Below are 13,696 nucleotides of genomic sequence, written 5' to 3' on the forward strand. Positions count from 1 at the left end.
CCCTCTCAGAACTCTTACAGGTTGTGCTCATTTTCACAGGGATATTATTCCCAATGTCAGTTAGGTGAGCATTGCTCATTATTATTACCTGGAATGTGCCTTGCTGCCCTGTTGGACACAGGACAGAGCATCACACAGGATTTGGTACCATCCTCAAGGCAGAGGGTAGGTACTGTTAAAAGATAGATTTTTCTTTTACTCCAAATACCAACATGAGTTTTAGCCATAAAGGTTGCAGCCAGGGACTTTTGAGTTGTGACAGTGTGGTTGGTGTGATGGAGTGTGGATAATTAGGATCAGCTTTCAAATTCTGGATGCTCTTCTGAACCAAACCACTTAGATTTGAAGAGGTCACCATATTTATTGGATTGACACCCCTATCCCTTGTAGTAACATGATAAGTCAATCTGCTTAATTATTTTATGATGCTATAGTTGATTTTATTACCATGATCTTGACACAGTAATTCAGAAAAATACCAAGTCTTTTGGTGCAAAGGTAATTTACAGTGTTTAGAAAAACTCAGAGCAATGGTTTGTGGCAAAAATGAGGAGTTCCAAGAGCCTATGGGAGGAACTAAGAGAAATAAATTAGTCATGAAGTCAGAAAACAAAGTCTGTGACCTTTCTGAAGCCAGTGTTACAGTCGAAGATGAGATAGAGACCCGTAACATGAAGCTACCTAGTGCCTTGCCAACACATCTGCTCAGGGGAATGTTTTTCATTTTGATCAGAAGCAGCTAACTTGGACTTGGTAACATCTACTGACTCTCACACCAGGGAAGGTAAATCAGGACTCGGGCTCATATTTGCAAAGAAAATGTCAGATTCTTATCTCTTTTTTTGTAATGTACATTGCCAAGCTCTTCTAAAACTGCCTGTTGCCTCTGGTTTTGAGCAGAATGATAGATGTTTTCCAAATTGGAGATCACAGTTTGACCTTTAAGTTTCATGTGTGTTGTGTGCTTTCATTATTTTTTTTTTTCCTTGTGATGCTCAACAAAGATTTCAGGAAAAAAAGTTCCTCTTTGAGGAAATTAGGAAATGCCTTGTAAGGACTAGAAAGGGAGATTGGGAACCCTGGATTTTGCCTGATGACTTTCTGTGTGACCATAGTACATCCACCCAAGGAATTGATGTAATGTTATTCCTGTGGGATTAAGATAAAGCTTTGGGAATGTTAGAAATGCTACTTTGGGATCTTCAAAAGCATGAGGGAGGTGATTAAAATCGAAGAGGATAGTGGTGTTTGAAGTGGGACCACAGAAATATAAAGTGAGAGGGGAACGCTTTTGGGAGGGTCAGATTACAAAAGTTTGTGCTCAGTATCCACCATGACATTTCTGGTTCCTATTCTGTAATTCAAAACAGATGTTTCTTACAGAAATAGACAATCACTGGATGCCCACCAGGCACTGAGGCTTTGCTGCAGATAATTACGATCTGATGAATGAGCTGCGTCTCGGGCTGGGCTCTAACAATGGTTTGCCAGGAGCTCTGCCATCCCACGGGGAAGGAGCTGATGCTCTCCAGCTCCTCCAGTATCGCTCTGGCAGAGACCCACACATGGTCCCTGCTCTGCCCGGGAGCACGTAGCCATCGGTAGTTTCTGCAACAGTAGTTGAGTAAGGACGCTGGGTGATCAAAGAGCAGGCTAATCAGGCTGGATGGATCAGCACTTTGTGGCGGCTGGAAAACCAGATGCATCTTGTTTTGTGCCCTCTCCAAATGGTCAGATGTGCCCTCTGACGGCCACTGTCACTGGGTCAGAGCTGTTTGACATTGATGGTGGCCTGAGGTGGAAACTATTAGATGTCCACAGGGTGTGTGTGCTCAGGAGCCCGAGGAAGCGGCGCCCACCCGAGCGTAAGGCACAAGCCATGGAGCTGCAGAGGGTGTGCCTCGGGACAAACACGATGATTTATGGTTCAGCGGGATGGAGCTGTGGTCGTGTTGTGATGAAGAGGGCTGCCTTTTGCATAGCAGATACTAACAAACTTTGCAAGGCTGGGAACTCCTTCAAACTGCATGAATGAGTTTGCCCATGACTTGCCAAAATGTGCAGATTGTTCTCCTATTGCACATCAGTTTAATTAGAGATTGAGGGAACCACCTGACTTTCCCCAAAAGCCCTGCCAGCTCTATCAGCAGGTAACCTGCTCTGCACCAGGACTTGCTGAGCTGCAGGCTAGTGATTACTATTTGTGTTACAGCAGCTTTCAAAATTCCCTTTTAGGATTGGGGCCTGCTTTGCTCAATACTAAAAACTTTCCAGTGCTGCTTTTACTCCTGGCTTGCCTTTAGTTTTTTGATGTATTCTATGTGCTTACTGCGCTGACTTGAAACTTGCTCAAGGCAGAAGAATTATAAAATTAGCAGGGAGGGACAGATGAAAAAAGTAAATGAAGTCTTTGTTTTTCTTATGTAGCACCAATCTGTGCCAGCCTGATTTCTAAACAGAAACTTTAAATAGAAATGCATGTTTTCCTTTGAAATATCCCAGAAAAAGAAAGCAAAGTTATCCCAAAATAGTTAGTGAACTACAATACCTTGATGAAAGTCTCTTTAGAGTTTTTCACTGTGCTTTGAATTCTTTGAGATTTACCCAGCCTTCTTCATCACCCTCTATAAATGCTGAATCACTCTAGGACATCTAACAGGATTTAATGCATTCACCACCTTCAGTTCAGGAGCTGTGATTTTGGGATAGACTCTGTCCTTTCTTTTCCTATGCAGCAACTTAATTTTAGACATACTGATCCAGGATTGTACCGATCTGTTGGTACGAACCAGGATGTCCTACTGAAGTACGTGGAGATGCAGTGCTGTGAAAGTACTATGCACTTGTTTTCACACCTGTGCGTATTTATTGCACAGACATCTGAACATGTATAGCCACTATCTGATTACCTCTGCTTTGAAACAGTAAGTTTCAAAGTTGTGAGTTGCTCTCAAGCCTGGAGCTTTCTGATTCCACACATTGGTTGGTCATTTTCTGCCCTATACATTGTGCTGCATTATCTCAATTCTGCTTTCCTATTGAAATAACAGGTGGAAATTTGGAGAATCTGATCGTGGAGGCAACTGTGTGCGCTTTTCATGAATGTTTGAGAGCACAACATTCAGCTGCTTGGATCTTGTAACTTTACTAGCTTCCTGAAACAAATAAGTGCAATTTAGGCCATGCTGGAAAAAAAGAAAAGCATCTATTTCAGCATGTTATCTATGTGCAGTGAGACACTACTAGCAAAGCCACAGTTTAGCTTAGAGAAAGATGCTCTGTGAAGAGAGGTTGGACTCATCCTGATTAATGAAACCAAGACCCAGAGCTTTGAATTGGCCCACTGTCTTGCACAAAATCCAAGATCCCAAGAGAATCAAGCAGCTTTTTACAGTGCTTGTGCTTTTCTGTTCATTCACAGTTTGTTTGTTAGATGTCATTTGCATGAACAGTCAAGCAGTGTTTTAATTCTGTTCCATCGACGTTTTCAAGCCAAGTTTCCCTTTGGCACAGAACAGCGATACAGTTGTTCGGTTACCCAACTATTGTTAAAAGAGGCTTAGGTTAAGAGAGAGAGAGCAATTTGGATTATGCTTTATGAACTAATTAAATACTTATTTACATGCTGTGTTTGCTGTCCCCTGTACACAGCAGTTCTGGTTTAGGACTCATTTCATGTGTAGGTAATTTACAGCTTATTTCAACCTCATATCCGTGTGCTTTCTTCTCACCACACAAAGAGGGAGGAAAATTATTATCTCTGAGTTCCTTGACAACGCACATGGGTCTTTTTCCTGGGTGAAAGAATTTTTGTAAAGCAAAATATGTGTTTATGTCTTACCTCTTTATAATCTCTGTTCAGCAATGGTCCTTAGAGTAAAAATAAGAGATTTTTAAAATTATTGGAATATGAAGTTAGCTTTCTCGAGTCTTATTTAGACATGTAAAGAGATTATCCAGTTTCTGGAGGGGTTGTTTACAAAGTACATCTGAACACATCAGCTACTTCTACATCTGAATGAAAATAGCAGCCCCTGAAGCCAATTATAGTCATGGGTTCCTCATCCACCATCTTCCAGCCAAGGATCTGCTTGCCCATCAACCAGCAACAAGCTTGGATTCCAGGCATCCCCCAGCATGTTCTCCAGGTGCCTGGGCAGGTGACCTGGAGGGTGTGAACCTGCTCCTGGAGTAGTGGTTCAGCCAAACCACTTCCAACCCATCAGCACAGGTTACTCAGGACTGTTGAAAACTTGGACATCTACCAAGCATAAAATAAAGCCCTTCTATCAAAAAATACGGATGAAATGAATTAAAATTCACTTTAAAATGTCAACGGGGATTGCTTAGCAAAGCCTACACTGATGCATTTAATTTTAATGATTTTTGCAGAGATAAAAGATGGGCCATTAAAACTGGGGCTGATGAAAGTAACAGGATGTTATTTACCGTGTTTCAAATGAAAGGTTTTCTGAAAGTTATTTATTAGCTTGGAGTAATGAATCTAGTTTGCAGGAATAAATGAAATTTAGGTCCAGCCAGCAAAGCAGTCCAGTTTGGTGCAACCTTTACCAAGGGAAGGAGGTTTTAGGAGAGGTACTTGCCTTGCAGGGAATCTCATCTGCCTCTTCTAATTTGTAAAGCTAAACCCCTGCCACTTGGCTGAGTTTCATGCAGTCTTCATCACTGAATACTTAAATCAGCCTCTTTAACAGTTAATATTTGCCTAGCTTGCATGTAGTAGTGTTTCCTCAGTAATCATTATTCATCCACATTTCATTCTCTAAATAATTACAGTTTTCTTTTCTATGTTCCTGGGCTGATTTTCCCACGTGCATGTTTAGTTATGTAGCTCTAATATTAAAAAAAAAAAAAAAAAGGCAGTTTTAATTTGCTGGCATTTTGTAGCTTTTGTTCTGCTTGCAGAGTTTAACACTGATGAGTTTTGACAGACTACAAAGCCAGCCCATGTGCCTGACCAGCTTTATGAGGGAGGTGTATCCTCTTGGCAGAGTGTGAGGTGATGGGTCCCAGATGGAAGAGTTGCAGGGTGCAGCTGAGCTGGTTCAGTGAATTGCTCTTGGGAGAGAGGTCCTGTCCCACTGCTCACTGTCCCCTTCCCCACCTGTAGTCCTGCCCAGCAGAGAGATATTTGGGATTCTGCCTGGATTACCGTGCTCCAGGCTCCAGCAGGCACACAAGGGTCAGCTCTGCTGCATCATGTAGGTGCACCATGATACCTCCAAGTCCATTTAGGCTGGCACTTATGTACCTGTCAACCTGTCAGTCTCCAATTATGTGTTGATCTTAAATGATTTCTTGAATTATGACTTGTTGGGAGGCTACAACAGAGCCTGGAAAAGAGAACATTCCCTCTCGCATTAGTGGGGTTTTTCATGTTTTATGTATGAACACAAACTGGTCTCTGGACTAATGACAAAGCATAAAAGGTACTGCTGTATCACTGCTTTCATAGTTACTTGCTGCCAGTACCATCATTAAAGTGCTGAACTCTTTTGCAGGTTAATGAAATTTATCATGATGAGTCCCTGGGTGCTCACATTAACGTTGTCTTGGTGAGGATAATCCTGCTGAGCTATGGCAAGGTAAGTAAAGGTTAATTTAAATGGAGAATATCAATATCTATAAACTTCATTTGTTTATGAACAGTGTAGTTAATGGTGACTTGTATTGGTTTTGTATTGTAATTCACATATTGTCTTTACCAGTCTATGAATATAAAGATCTTTTATGTTTATATATATTTGTTTACCATTTGAGTTTCACATTTCAAATAATTTCAGTTTCTTCTGGGTTTTCCCTTTCTCATTTGAAGTTGTTGCTTAGTTGTGGCAGTCTGTATTTTTCAGATTTGTTTGGAATAATCTAAAAAACATAGAGAGCATTTTGGTTACTAAAGAAAACACAAGGTGTTCTGGTAGAAGTGTATGTAAGTGACAATAAAAACAAGATCAGTTCTGCAAGATGCTGAGGGCTACAGCCTCTTTCTAAGAACTCATTTATACTTGTGCTTATTGTAAGTGGGACTATACATGTACTTAAAGTTAAATGGGAGTTCTGTGGAATAGGGGCCGGAAGGCAAGAGCTCTGCAGATCAAACCAGTAACTAAGAATATTAAGTGCTTTTTCTCTCACTGTTCCTATGGAAGGGGTTACTCCACAGGCAAAACTTGAGTACAGAGGAACAAAATGTTAAATGCGTTTCAAAAGTATTGATCAGTTCAGTACCTGTGCCCTATTATTGCCACATCAACATCAAATTCCATGGAAACAGGAAGAGGGCGTTTCAAGTCTGTTGATAAATGCTTTGGTTAAGGACATGTGATTTTAGTGCTCTCTAACACAGCAGCATGCCCAGCTGCTCAGAGCAGAGTGTTAAAGTCTAAGGCACCTTTCTGTGACTGGAGTTGCTGGCATTTGCATGTTCATGTAGTGAACCTGGGTTCTGGAATACCCTGTGTCTGTTCGTGGAAGTTGTTGGAATGTTGTCGGCAAAAAGCCAGTGCAGATGTGTCAGTGGTGAAGCTCCACTGACATTCACCCATTTACCTTGCTCGATGTCAGCTGAGAATTTTCCTCCCTGGTGCAAATGAGGGAGCTCTGAGGTTTAGTCTGGACTCTGCTGGAGACTGGTTACCTGGATTTGGGTTAATTTTTTTTATTGGAGCTTCCCCATCTGAGGGCTAAACACAGGAATTCATCTCTGCTTTTCCTGCAGTGATGTAGGTGATGATGAAGTTACATATTCTGGATAAGCTTAATCAGGTGTATGTCCTAAAATAAAAGGTAAAAAAGGTCATATTTGCCATTTTGTGACCGAAAGTTCCTGGTGTGCGCAGTTAACATTTAATTACAAAATAATTGAAATATCTTTGTGATTGCTGTTACAACAACAATTTGAGGGATTGCAGATTGACTAATCTCATAAAAATCTGAGGTTGCAATATTGGTGGAAGCCAACAGAATTAGTACATGGGCTAATCACTTCTTTGCAGTTTTTAGTTCCTGGATATTCGATAATTGTTATGTGTGTCTATCTTCAACTCCATAAATCTGTACCAGTCTGAACTCTGATAACTTTGCCATTTTCCTGATGGCAGACAGTAACTACAGCAGTCTTCATTCCCTTTTAAGAATCTTTATTTTCTTGTGAAGAGCAAAGACTTGTCCACTTATACTTTGAAAGTTATCGACTTCATATTAATCTTCTTTAGAGAGGAGAGTGGGGTGGAGGACAGAAGCCATCACTTCATGGTGGGTCTTTGGCCACATCACAAAAGCAGAAGTTGCAGGTAGCACTGTGTAATCTGCTTGTGGATGCTCTGCTTGGGGATTCTAAATCCATAATCTGCAGTGGACAATGTTGTAGCTTCTGAGCTGTCCTGCTGGTTTCAGAAGGACATAAGGTGTCATAATTCCACTGTCACAAGCTTGCCTTAAATAGCCAAGAAGATAATTTTTCTTGCATTTCTATATCTGATTCTTATCTACATGAAAGGCAATTTATGGCTTTCTGAAAAAAGTAAAAAGTATGTAAAAGATATAATTTCAAAGCTCCTCTACGGTGTGGGGACCTGCATGCCATGGCTGTATAAGAATAACATTCTTTTATGTTCATGTTTTTAAAGCTCCTGATCAGAGGACTAGTACTGGGGAGTAGAAGGTGAGGAGATTTCTCCTCAGAGGTTTGGGATTATTTAGCAGTGGAAAAGCAGAGAGAAAAGGTGTATCGTTCTTACGTTCATAACTTGTTCTGAGGAATTAGAACAAAGCCTTCAATACTTTACTATCCCACATATCAGTATTAACAATTTTTCAGGAATATATATTCAAAGTACATAATAAAAGAAATGCAAGTTCCTTGCATGTGCAAGTTAAGGCAGTGCATGAATGAAGCAGCCTGGTTGGCTTCACAGTATGAAAATATTATCCCAGTCTTGTTTGAGTAAGATTTCTTTTGAAAGCATGGAGCTGATATCTTCAGATTCATTTGCTTCACTGCAGGCAATTTATATATATTATCAAGGGTGCCATTTAAATAATCATAATAATTACATTATGGTTCTGTAATTGATGAAGTATGTACCATCAACGTCAGTTTTATGACAGCAGTCTCAGCTGTTGCCAATTCTCCACCCCTGAGAAGCCTTCTACTGTATTGTGGGTTTTTTTAGATGATTATATTATTTTTTACAATATATCATCTGTTGATAAGAATAATATGGACAATACTTGAGTTGCATAGCAACCAACCTTTCACTGGTTCTTGCTTGAAGGTACTCCACTCCTTCAAATGTACTTATTCTTTAATGTTCTCAAACACAGGCAATTGTACATTCAGAAGTTTCAATAATTTCAGGAATTGCATTCATTGCCCTGGTAAGGTGAAAAATTGAAGACATTCCTCTGTGATCACATGCTGAAATTACTTCAGGGACAAATTCAAGAGATCTGACACGGTTTTACTGAACTAGCACTTTGTGTAAGTTATCACCTCTGGACTTCAAGGGTATGGCAGGCTGAGCCCTTCCAGGGAGCACCAGGCTTGGGTGGTGTGTTTGGGGAGCAGGCAGAGTGTGGCTGGGCTGTGGCTGGAGTAGGTTTGCAGGAGCCACCAGCCCTTTCCTGACTCTCCACTCTTCTCTCAGTATTTCAAACCAGTGATGTACCAGAGGGACTGATGTGAAGGCTTCAGCCGTGCCTGGCTGCTGCCCACTCATTTATCAATTCCACCATTACAATAGAAAAATGTGTTCTGCAAAGGCTGCTTCATATCTGCAGTGGCTCCAGAAGCCCCCATGGATTTCTCTGTGTTTTGTTGACATTGACTCCCAAAGTCCCAGGCTCTTTTGATGGGATGGGATACTGCAAATAAGTAAACAGGGTACATGCAGTGCATTTTTCTTCAAATGGGAAAAAGATGAGCTGGCTCACTTCTGCCTTTTTGACTTCAGTAGTAGAAAGATTGGTTCCAAATTTTGGAAGCTGTGGATACATTTGAGATTAATATAATTCAATGTTTGGGCAAACTATTCCACTTAGACCTATTTTGGTTGTAAGGGCTCTGTAATCCAGCTAGCTCTAGGATACTGAGGGAAATAAGCAGAGCAACCACGATCACCAAGTGCAGAGGAGGTGGCAAGAGATGAGCTGAGAATGCATTTAAAAAATCCTGACTGGTTATTATAAAATTTGTTTGGAAACATTTAAATCCTGAGCACTGCATAAAATCCTCTCATCGCCTCTTTGAGGTGGATGAATAAAGATTATTATTCTCACTTCACAGCTAAAAAAACAACGATGTTAAGAGTTATTTTCCAAGGCCACACGGAAGGCCACTGGCAGGCTGGGGATAAGACTTCATAAATTCCTGGCTCCATCCCCACGGTCTGTCCACTGACAATGGTGACTCTGTGTGCAGATGAGCTGCCCTTGCACAGCACAGGGAAAAGCACACACATTAGCTGGGATGGGTGTAATTAATACAGTGATTAATGAAAAAAAATCAGACTTTTGCAGGAACTGCAGGGGTTTCAATCAATGCAGCCACCTGAGGATTTGTGAGGGTTATTTCTTGGGAAATGTGAATGAGGCAGTGCAGGAACCCCTGAACTCTCCTTTGGAGCAACATGCGCTGCTGGAGCCACCTGTATTCATTCAGGCTGGAGCAGGGTGGGACAGGCTGAGAGGTGGTGTGTCTGCTCCATGCTCATCTGGAAGTGCAACCAGTAAGGAGAGAAAAGCCACATAAGCTATAAACCAGTGTTGGCCCCAGAATGAGTGGTTGGACTCTGGCTGTGTGTTACCTTGGTCAAATTGAAAGAGGAAACCTGACCACCAAGGCAGAGAGCCTTTCAAAAAGATTAGGGGAGGGAAGAAAATCCAAATGGCTTTAAAATGGCAGGTCAGGAAGAAGGTACTGTGGGCTGGATGCCTAAAATCTCACAGGATAGGACGGTTAACTGAGAAGGATTTTTCAACTGTGTATGTCTGAGATGTTAGCAGAGCTCCTGCTGCCTTCATTCAGGACAAGATTTTACCTTTGATATTTTTATAAAATGATGCTCTCTTTATCTCTGCCATCTGACCTTTTCATGTCTAAGCTCGATACAAGCAAGGAAGATTTTCCTGGTTCAGCCAGAATGGAAAGTGCTGCTTTGATCTGAATCAGTTTCTTCTCTCTGTTTCCCAGCGGGAGGCCTTGGAAGGACAAACCAGGTTTACCCCTTAAATCTGGTGTTCATCCTTACCATTTTGCTGTTGGCCCTGGGTGGAGGGAAAGGGATGAGTGCCTCCACCTATCTCCACTTTTCCCAGGAAAGTGCCAAAACTCTGGCTGAGAGCATTTGTGCCTGGCAATGCAAGGAGGTTCTTAGCTGCACATTATGGTCACAGAACAGCTGTGCTTGGAATGGACCTCTGGGCACCATCTAGTCCAACTCCCCTGCCCAACACAAGGTCTTTTGGAGCAGCTTGTTCAGGACCTTGCCCAGCTGTATTTTGAATATTTCCAGAGACTCTGGGCAACCCTTCCCAATGTTTGGCCATTTTTATAGTAAAACTACAGTAACACACCGAAAGGCTTTTTTTCTTGCCTATTGCCTCTTGTCCTTTCTCTGGATATTACTGAGAAGACTGTCTCAGTCATCTTTATTCCCTGCCCAGTAGCTACTTATATACATTGAGTGTTTCTCCAGCCTCTTCTTCTCCAGCCTCTCCTTGTATTAGAAGGTCACTGATGTGAATTGAGTATCTTAGTTTTCCACTGACATTGGTAGATGCAGAAGACCTGAAAGAATCAGCTGGAATCAAGCCCTGATCTTGCAGTGTGCTACAAAATGTATCTGAAGATAGAGTTGTTGACCCCAGCATTTGGCCATCTCCAGTGTGGCCAAACCAGTTCTGCACAGGCTGAGTTGAACTGAGTTGCAAGGCCAGAACCTACTTATTATACAGCATTTTGGATGCTGTTCATGTTTTTGCACTGTTTTCATATGCTTAGGGTAGGGATAAAGAGAAGAGATATTGTCCCTCATGTTTTTTATCTGGGTGAATTGTTGAATTCCTTTATTTATGTATTAGACTCATAGCTTATAATTTCCTAATGTGTTTTGTTGGGACCTTGAAGAATGTGGAGCTGGCTGATAACATAAACAGTACTTTGTATTCCTGATCTGCTTACATTTATACAGAATTAGAGACTGAAAAATGTTTACAAACTGCTGCCATAAGAAAGCTTTACAAATCCTTTGAATGCGAAATGACAGTTTGCTGAATGAGCTATTTTTGTTCATTCAGTTACCATGGACACTCAATAATTGTATTTATTTATTTTTTCCTTGTCTTGTTCAGGATCAGAGAAGAATATAGAAGATCTAATCCAGTATCCAATGAACAATAAGAGTGCCAAGTAGAAGCAATGTAAACAGCGTGTTTTGCAGAGACTTTACACATTCAAGAAGGGAAAGACATATGTTAAATTGTTTCCCGAATGTGTGCACTGCTCTGGTCCAACTTTTGCTACCATAGTTTGAAACCTATCATGTTAAACAAATTTCTGCTCCTCCTGGAGCTACTGAAGAGCTGCAAAGCCTTCTCTGTTGGTACTCTTGGAGCACCACCTAATGGATGAGTTAGGAAAGGTACCAAGCTTCTGACCAGACTAAATTTCTTATGTTCTTATCATCAAATACCTGCTAATCAACACCCTTGCAAGCTTGTACCCAGTGATGCCAAATGGCAGATAAATAAAACAGTTCATTAAGGGGAGCTGCCATTTTGTGGTGATACTTGTCTGTCTTTCACATGGGCTGGCAGCTTGAACATTCTCGAAAGGTTTGGGTAGAATATAGTCTAAATTCGCAGTTTTCTTCTAAGATGACCTTGAAATTGTTAAAGAAAAAAAAAATCTCATATTGTCCAACAATCCCCACAAGTATCTGAGTGACTTGTTCTTCAGTGTCTTCATACGAGGGAACTGAACTCCACACTGATAACTTCCCAAAGGACAAGACAGGTGGCAAAGAAGGCTCAAAGATCTCTCTAATGACTCTCAACACTTTCTCAATGCCCTTCTTTGCCTCTCTGTATGAATGGTAGTTGCAGCTCAGTTGTCTTCTATTTTTTTTTAGTTTTTTTCTGCTGCTTCCATCAAAGGAAGGGAGTGAAGAAGAACTGAAGGCAGAATCAAAAAAGGAAGGCAAATGGAAAGCATTGGTAGATGTTGAGTTTCCCAGAGAAAGGGCTTCAGCTGATTCTCTAGGGCAGATTGTCCTCATAACCCTCTGTGGTATCTCCTTGACTGGGGGATGTTCTCCCAGCTGAGCCCTTTCTACTTCTTGGCCAACACCTCCATCTGTTTCCATCAGCAGTTCAGAGATTTTTTTGCCTTTCTTGCTGTGAGAAGGAAAGTTTCTCTTTCCACTGGCAGTTTTCCTGCTGATCAGCTGAGTAATGCTCTCCACAGGCCTGCTGTCCTGTTTGGAAAGAGGTCCTTCCCAGCCAGGTCTGAGCTCCCAGCCAGCTGCAGGACCTGCGTGTTCCTGGCAGTGCAGGCCCTTTGCTGGCCAACAGTAACACCTACACCTCTTCTCCATGTGCAGCCTGCTGGCCCCCAAACTTTCTCTGTTTGCAGTGTAACAAAGATGGATTTTACCTTACAGTCCTTATTACTGTACACAGCTCATCTCTTGTCCTCCTTCTCCTTTTGCTTTGTCCATTTAATAAGGGGTTGGGCTTTCTTGAGTCTGATGAAAGCTCCCCATTGACTTCCAACAGTAAATACTATCAAGTGTTATCTGACATCTTTACAAGAGTAATTTTTTGGACAACATCCTTCCAAAACATATGACATCTGCCCTGTCTACTAACAAGCTCCGCCAGGTCCCATGATTTCCTGAACTCCTTTCTTGCAGCACAGCAGCATTTATCTGTAAAGGCAAGGCAGCTGGAAAAGTGGATAAAAATGCAATATAAAGGCATATCTGGCTTAGGAAATCTCTGATCCAAAGACCACTGGAGCCTTGGAAGTTATTTAGAGGGAAACACTACACTATACTTGTGCTCCTCTAATTCCCTTCCCTGGACATCCCGTTGCCTACTATCAGAAGATGACCATGGTATATGTGGTTCTTTGGTTGCAGCCAGAGCAGTTTCATAGCCCAGTGAGGTTGACTCACTGCCAGATTGATGATTCTCTGGCCATGCAGGATTTGCTGTTAGTACTGTTGCAACCTTTCTGATTTGAAAGCCTTTGGCAAATTGCAGAAAGTGGGAGTTCAGGTGAAAATTTGCTAGGAATCAAATGGGTTTCTCTTTTCAGGCTGTTACATTACTGTGAGGAAAGACAAGGGATTAGTGGCCAGATGACTTGAGTGCTCAGTGGACTTCGAGTACTCAGCAGGTAGAACTGAGTTTTTCCCTCTCTTTGCAAGTCCTCCTCACTGACACAGGACCTCAACTCGCTGTTTGCATTTGTAGGACATGGACACTCAAAATAATGGATTTCCTACTGGATGCCTCGTTTCCCAACTTAAAGAGCAGTAAGGCTCAATTTTATGTGCCAAATTTCTGATGTTAAAATTGTGTCATTGGCAAAGAAATTGGGTCAACTGAAATGTATTATGGACTTGTTTTTTCTCAGCTTCCCCTACAAAGCCAAAGGGGTTTTCTTCAT

At 41.6% G+C, this 13,696-nt stretch overlaps 1 protein-coding gene across 1 annotated transcript in view; it reads left to right on the forward strand.

The window, feature by feature from the left end:
• The window catches only part of ADAMTS2 (ADAM metallopeptidase with thrombospondin type 1 motif 2), a 173,291-nt gene that overhangs the window by 120,361 nt on the left and 39,234 nt on the right, over positions 1–13,696 (forward strand). The window contains exon 5 of the mRNA XM_064672116.1: positions 5,523–5,606. Coding sequence (XP_064528186.1) covers positions 5,523–5,606 — 84 coding nt within the window. The remainder of the gene's footprint in view (positions 1–5,522; positions 5,607–13,696) is intronic.

The sequence above is a fragment of the Pseudopipra pipra genome, chromosome 15 (assembly GCF_036250125.1).
Source record: "Pseudopipra pipra isolate bDixPip1 chromosome 15, bDixPip1.hap1, whole genome shotgun sequence".
NCBI lineage: Eukaryota > Metazoa > Chordata > Aves > Passeriformes > Pipridae > Pseudopipra > Pseudopipra pipra.